This window comes from Fragaria vesca, linkage group LG6 (assembly GCF_000184155.1).
Source record: "Fragaria vesca subsp. vesca linkage group LG6, FraVesHawaii_1.0, whole genome shotgun sequence".
In the NCBI taxonomy this organism is placed as follows: Eukaryota; Viridiplantae; Streptophyta; class Magnoliopsida; order Rosales; family Rosaceae; genus Fragaria; species Fragaria vesca.
The window spans coordinates 13,975,430-13,982,285 of NC_020496.1; the positions used below are offsets into that span (position 1 = coordinate 13,975,430).

The 6,856-nt window shown below is 38.5% G+C and overlaps 1 protein-coding gene across 1 annotated transcript; it reads right to left on the reverse strand.

Annotated features, from left to right (window-relative positions):
* Positions 1-1,861: 1,861 nt before the first annotated feature.
* On the reverse strand, positions 1,862-5,916 carry LOC101295246 (probable glycerol-3-phosphate dehydrogenase [NAD(+)] 2, cytosolic-like). Its single transcript, XM_004303023.1, has 5 exons — positions 5,066-5,916; positions 4,744-4,965; positions 3,765-4,012; positions 2,617-2,756; positions 1,862-2,453 (listed from the first exon to the last, which is right to left on the reverse strand). Exons 1-5 carry the CDS (start codon positions 5,718-5,720, stop codon positions 2,303-2,305), a joined length of 1,416 nt encoding a protein of 471 aa, XP_004303071.1. The 5' UTR covers positions 5,721-5,916; the 3' UTR covers positions 1,862-2,302.
* Positions 5,917-6,856: the final 940 nt, after the last annotated feature.

The following is a 6,856-nucleotide window of genomic DNA, read 5'->3' on the forward strand; positions in this document are numbered from 1 at the left end:
ACAAAAANAAAAAAAAAAAAGACAAAAATAGTATGCACACCATACATACTCTTTTGAAATAATTGTTTAATCCATGGTAAATATTCAAATTTAACATCTCCATTGGAGATGAGATTAGTAAAGTTAGCAAATGTTATTTTTTGGCACATGTCATTTTAAATTTGAACAAAAAAAAAAAACAAATTTACCATCTCCATTGGAAATGCTCTAAGAAGGTGTGAGCTAAATGCACTCATTAGTCTCATTTGATACCCGTTGATTCTTGCTTATGCTTTCAATTCACATGAAGTACCTTAATTCTATTCTCATTGATACATTGCTTGCTGAGCCTACGTATAACTAAATATTATATCAATGTACCTAAACTTAAACTTCCAAAGTCTGAAAGGACAACAGTGGAATTGCGGAATCTCTAGTATACTATACCTCGAAGATGGTCATATAACTTGGATGATGAAATAATTAGGCTCAATCTAAGCTCACAAATGACTTAGATATCCTCCCCAACACCCAGCCATGAGCCACCGATCGGATAAACCCTCCTGCGATTGAGAACGCCCACTGCCAAGAGTGCGCATTTCCTTTTCAACCCCATTTAAGTCTTGATCTAAATACTCTTTTCAGTTTGGTTGTTGTGTGAACTTATTTGTCGTTTGTCTTAGAAGATATATGTAATGACAATTCTGAATAGGAATTGATGACTTCTGATATGAGCACAAAGTGTTATGTTTATAATGTGTTTCCTACCCTATTTAGTTATGATATTCTCATAATAATGTCATTTCTAATATGTTTTGTGATTGTAAAGGACATGAGAGCATAAATCAAGAAAAGAAGGCTAAATCATGGAAATAACAGAAAAATGCAGAAAAAACACAGTGAACCCTTCTTGCAGTCCAAGGAAGGAAGAATATAACCCAAAAGAAGGCCCAAGTCCAAGGATGAAAGAGAAAAATGCAGAAAACCCAAAAGAATACCCAAGTTGTCCAAGGAAGGAGAAAAGTCAAACATGTGCTCCTAAAGAACAAAAGTCAAACATTTCTCCTAGCCCCACATCATTTTTGAGGAGAAGTTCCACTAAGATTTCCTCTATATATAGACAGCCTTGAGTACTTCTCAAACCATCTCTTCTTCACACAAAAATCAATGAAACACATTAGCCTTCCTTCTCCTTTTCAACTCTTCTCTCCAGAAAAGAAGCAATTCAAGCTGGCACCTTTGTAAGACTTCTCCAGAAGGCTGTTGAGAAGCATCAGGCTTGTGTGTTCCTTTGAACATCTCAAACTTCCTTGAAGATTTATAAAGTGTAACTCATGTCTTGTTTCTTCTTTGTTTTCTTTTATTAGATTTCAAAGTTGGAATTGATTGGTTGTTAAGAACATGAATATGTTAATTTTCAGAATAAATTCAAGCATATTTCAACTTGTCTATGATAATGTATGTCTGTTCTGTTGCCTTGTTGATCCATTAAATGCATAGTTTTGTTTTCACCAAAACTCTAATTCTACAGGTTAGTGTTGCTAGGTCTCTGAACTAATTCACCTAATAGTTTTAGGCAGAGATCCAAGTAGTAAAGGTTATGTAATAATAGCCGAGACTATGTGTTACATGCTTACAGGTTGGGCATCTTCAAACTCAGAATTCTTTAGATCTTAATGATTCATGTTTAGTGTAGACGGGTACTCTGAGTCGACACTGAGTATCGATCGCAGCCTTCGTATGAAATATTCTCAGTTCTAGACGTTCTGTGCTAGGAGATAAACTAAGTAGGATTAAAGGAATGCATGATCTCGTAGACTTGTGTTTCGAGTTTGTTTTTTGATATCGCTTGGTAATGAAATCGATTAAATGTTGAGACATGTTGATACTTGTTTGTTTGATTTTGGAATTGCTGGTTGATGTGTGTTGAAGATGATCACTTGTATATATATTACTTTAGTTTTTATCTTTATCTTTTAGTAGGAATGTTAAAACCAAACTCTCCAAACCCCCCCCCCCCCCCCTGTTTACCTTGTACCATGTGTATATTTGTAAACGAATACTTGTAAATACTTATAGTTACATACTCTTTACTGTAACCGTGACTGCATGAGTGCCCTTTTAAGTCCCCGGATTGATCGAACCCTATTTGCCAATACTACATTCTGATAAAAAAAGGTTTTTAAATTGTGCGCCCGGTAACGAGCACGTCAACTTCCAAACTAAAGGTCTACACCAACTTTAAACAACAAACAGAAGAGACCATCTATACCCAGGCATACTCCAAACACCCTCACCATCAACAGGAGTTGCCAGTTGCATGCTAGAGGATAGTTCCATTAACAGAGCTGTGCTGCTGACCAAGAAGAAATGGCTTGTAAAAAGCATGGGTTTGTGCAATCTCAATACGCTCCCGAGGGTCATCCATTGTTTCATCCCTTAAAGCTTCAAGAATAGCCTGCGGTGGGAACTCCCTATTCACACAATCATACAGAATCACAGTTCTTATGCTAGTCAACATCACCATAGAGAACTATATTTGTGTTTTAAACCAACTTGCCAACTTAATCAGCGCAATTCACGCTACAGTACTCAAGTGGCATTCTTTCACTTCAAAAAGAAAAAAAAAGTTTACACCTTTTTATAAGTATGCTATACAGAATCCTCAAGATAGGACAAAGCTGAACGGGAACAATGCGCCTATCTTCTTCAGGATGCTTGACACTTAAAGAAGCCTGACTAAGCAGCTCATAAAATGCTTTTACAGCAGAGACTCCCTGAAAGACAGAAAAGGAATTATCTTTCACAAATAGTGAATTGACTCTGTGCTAATCTAAATGATTATGATCTTCTAATTAAGCAATAAGCAGCTAATTGATCTTACTTTTTTACAAAAAAAGTTGATCTTTCCAGACAAAAGTAACACTAAAAAAAATAAAAAAATAAAAAGAAGTCACAGGAGAGAACCAAACTAGTTCTTGAATAACCAGTGAAATAAAACATGAAATTAAAAGATGAAGAGTAGATTTATCATCCAAGCTGCAAGTGATATCACATTGTAGTAATGTATCTGGGAAACAGTTCTCCCACAACAATGGTTAATTAGGGTGCTGAATAGAGGAAAATAACAATAGTTTGAATCCAGATATAAACTTGTATCATCATATATGATCATTCTACAATTATCCCGAGCTCTAACTTCCAACTGCAGAGTTGGAAGGCCCAACAAAAATAATATGTCAGAAAGAATACATTTCCTCACACCCTGAACAGTTAGACAATGCATCTCAGTTAGTAGCTGATTGTAAAATATAAATTTTAACTTTGCATTCCCTTGCCATTAGAACTTCACCACTGCAAAAAAACTTTCACTTCATTTTATTCTATATACCCAAAAATCCCACAAAACCAGTTGGCAGACTCAAAACTGGGGCTCCTGCCAAACTCTATCATCTTTAGGAGACTGGAAACTCTAGCAACTACCTGGGAGGTACTATGAGGAGGTTTGAGTGTTTGACCTAGATCACATGGGAGTGAAACACAGGCAAGACCCCTCCTATGACCCCTATCTGGCATGCTTACCATATTGTTCTATGTTCCCAATCCGAAGCCATGATGTCTTGAAACAAGTAATATGATTCCCTTCTATTAATTTGTAAGTATTCAGTACCCTTCCTCATCTCTCCCTTTTTAAACTCCATTGGGATAGCCAATCACTTCAAGTTCAGTTCTAAACAAACTATGCTTGTTTCTTTGTCTCTATTTAACATGATTGAGATCCATACCTGAATCATACCCCTCCCCTTGATGCTGTCACCCATTTCAAGGTTTAACTCCCCCTTGGCCAGCTTTTGTCCATACCATGCATTACGACCTTTCAACAAGGTTACATACGTGTCAGCCAATAAAGGTCCTGCAAGTTTCTCTGGTTCTTCTGCCAATAAATGAGTGATAAATATCATCTCTGATGTACAATGTGCAAAGTATACAGATTTGCTGGTGGCGCTCTCATTGGTTAACCCAGCTACCATTCCTGTTGGATAATAGTTCAAAATTTTGATTAAGCCTCTCAAAATACATTCAAACGATACAACAATGATCAAATTATTAAGGTTCCAAAAACAAACAAAGATAACACAGGATTAGCAACAAAGAAACATCCTGATATAACATACAGTACAAAAACACAAGGTCATAGGATGATGATTGATACATAACAACCTTCCAGCTGACATGAGATGACCAGTTAAAGCAGGAAATTAACAATAAATCTAGGTTTCACCTGCAAAGGATGTTTAGCAGGAAATATCGGATAGTCTTGAGTCTTGACCCAATTAACTGGACAATATACATGAATCTTTTCCTTATAACAGCTTCAAGTGTCCAATTTTGTATATTTATGTGTTCTCATAAAGGAAAAAGTTGGGTTCTTGGTAAACACTCAGTAGCTAGGAATATACGGTATTACTCTCAACTGTTTGCAATCCCTTTGTCACATACATGTAATCCTTTTCCAGTTTTCGCATCTAAGACAGTTACTGCAGTATGTTAATTGCACGGCAAGAAAGGTGAATCTAAACTGAGAACATTAAGAGATGAAACTTCTAATGACAAAATATAGAATTTACCTAAAATACCATTTGTATAACTTTTTTTCCTCTTCTAAGTTTTTACCAATGTTCTTTTCTTTTCTTTTTAGAAGAATTTTATTTTTTTTTTTTTACTTATCTTCAGGTTGTGCTAAGCTATGAGACTGAATCTTACCAGCTCCAATCGCATAGACATTCTTTAAGCCACCCATAACTTCATGAGTAACAAGGTCACCATTGTCCCACACAATGAAGTGTGGCTGCCTTAAAAACTTGGCCATTGGCTTTGTCCACTTTTCAGCTCCACATAACCGAGCATTAGCGTATTCGTTGTTGTATATCTCTGAGGCAATGTTGGGTCCTCCAAGGTAGAGAATGTTTTCAACAGGAGCACCAGCTGAAAATACCATACATATTCGACAGAGATTAGATAATCCTCGACCAAAGAGAATTGCTAAAACTAAACATTCAAGCAACAAAATGGGAATCAGCCTTACTTGCTCGCTGGATCATCTGAGTGGGAGTAACAATGCGCGGTTCAGGCACCAATTCAGCTTCCACACCTTTCGAAAGAGAAATTATGATCGGCATTGTCTTCCTATCTCTCCAATACCGACTAATTTCCTCAAACACCACACTCGTCTCAGTTGATGGCAGCCCATTCACCACAATGTCAGCATCCCACACAGCCTCCTGCAAATTGGTGACAACCTTCAAAGGGCAAAGAGGAGTGTCAATCATATTCAGACAGAACCCATCTCTCAATATCTCATCCGCAAACAGTATCCGGTCCCCTAATCTTGCCTCGACATATTTCAAGTAAGCACAGCGCCTGATCAGCCTCCTCAACACATCTTCTCGTGAATTGATGACTTCAAACAAATGCTCAGCTGTGGCTCTATCCACAGGCCTTCCGGATCTTCTCCATATTCTCACCACGGCCTTCTCCCTTAAGTGTCCATAACTATCTTGCAACATTGCAACAAACACACTCCCCCAAGCTCCAGCCCCTACGCCAACTATCCTGACCGGATCACCTTCCGCTTTGCCCATTAAACGCCGAAGCTCGTCCAGCTTCTCCTCAACAGTAACATTTGAGTGCTTGACTAACCAGTCGGGTGAGTACTTGACTCCTTCAGCCGTAGCACCCATCTTCCTCGCTTTCTTTTTCTCCTCACAGCTTTACAAACCAATCAAACTTTTGAACTCAACTCTTTCTCTTACCCAATTTCCGGCTACGTGAGACATCAACGAGTTGGGGACCGATCAATACAAGAAGTCGAAAGTTACCCAACAGCTAAGAGCTTCAAAGCGTGAAGCATTGAATGTGTAGGCAGAGTGGGTCGCCAGAAGAGGGAAAATGAAGGAGACCTTGGAAAGAATCGAAAATGGGAAACGACAAGTTGGTAGTTGGAAGTTGCTGGCTGTTTAAATGCGTGGGGGAAGCACAAATTTGTAGTTGATGTTGTTGCCAGTTGTCTCATCTTACGACTTCACGGATGTGAAACCAGTTTTAACCGCTGAGAGGGCGGAGATCCCAGTGGGACGACTCTCTGTTTTTATTGGGGGGAGAGGTGACGATTTTGGTCTTTATACGGTATTACTATTTCTTAGTGTTCAGTGTTCATACGGTTATTCGGTGACCTATAATTTTGGACCAGTCGAGGGTTTATACAACAGTTACAAAACAAAACCGCGATGAACGCACGCTTCTTTTCGGCTGATTCAAGTAGAACGTTGGGAGCACAATAAAAGGGATACAGTTTAAACCAGATCGAATGAGAAGGGTGGGATTGAGCGAAATCAGCGAGACAGTCTGTTACAAATTTAGTCTCATAAAAAATACGACGAAACATAATAGAGTCGAACTATAAAGCAAACTTAAGGATCTCTAAAACTAGTATTTTAATCTGCCAAGGAACACTTCTCTTTTAGTGTATGCAATCTATGAGAAGGTTTGAGTCTCCTTCAACAACACGCTTGAAGTGATTAAAAAGAACTTAAAAGTACTGGAACATGCAACATGGATTGAAATAGTCCTCAGTAAACTGGTAGAAAATTGAAACAAGAACACACAATATTTGTAAAGCGAAGGGAGGACATTCAGAATGGAGTGCCTCCGCACTTTTCGAAGGGAGCTTGATTTGCGAAACCTAGGTTTCGGCTAGCGGCTCCGACTCTCTTCTTTCGGGCAAGACAACGGTGACCGTGCTTTGGTTCATGACGGCTGCATGGGGGAAAACCTCGACGTTGATAGTGCTCGAGGTGGGATCTGTGGAGTCTCCTCA

What these genes read in the sequence shown, in the direction of transcription:
- LOC101295246 (XM_004303023.1), bottom strand. Translation starts at nt 5,720, where the DNA reads ATGGGTGCTACGGCTGAAGGAGTCAAGTACTCACCCGACTGGTTAGTC. An exon ending in AGGGGAGGGGTATGATTCAG is followed by an intron (nt 2,757 to 3,764) that starts GTATGGATCTCA and finishes TCTGTCTTTCAG; the next exon opens with GGAGTCTCTGCTGTAAAAGC. An exon ending in TATAGCATACTTATAAAAAG is followed by an intron (nt 2,454 to 2,616) that starts GTGTAAACTTTT and finishes TTGTGTGAATAG; the next exon opens with GGAGTTCCCACCGCAGGCTA.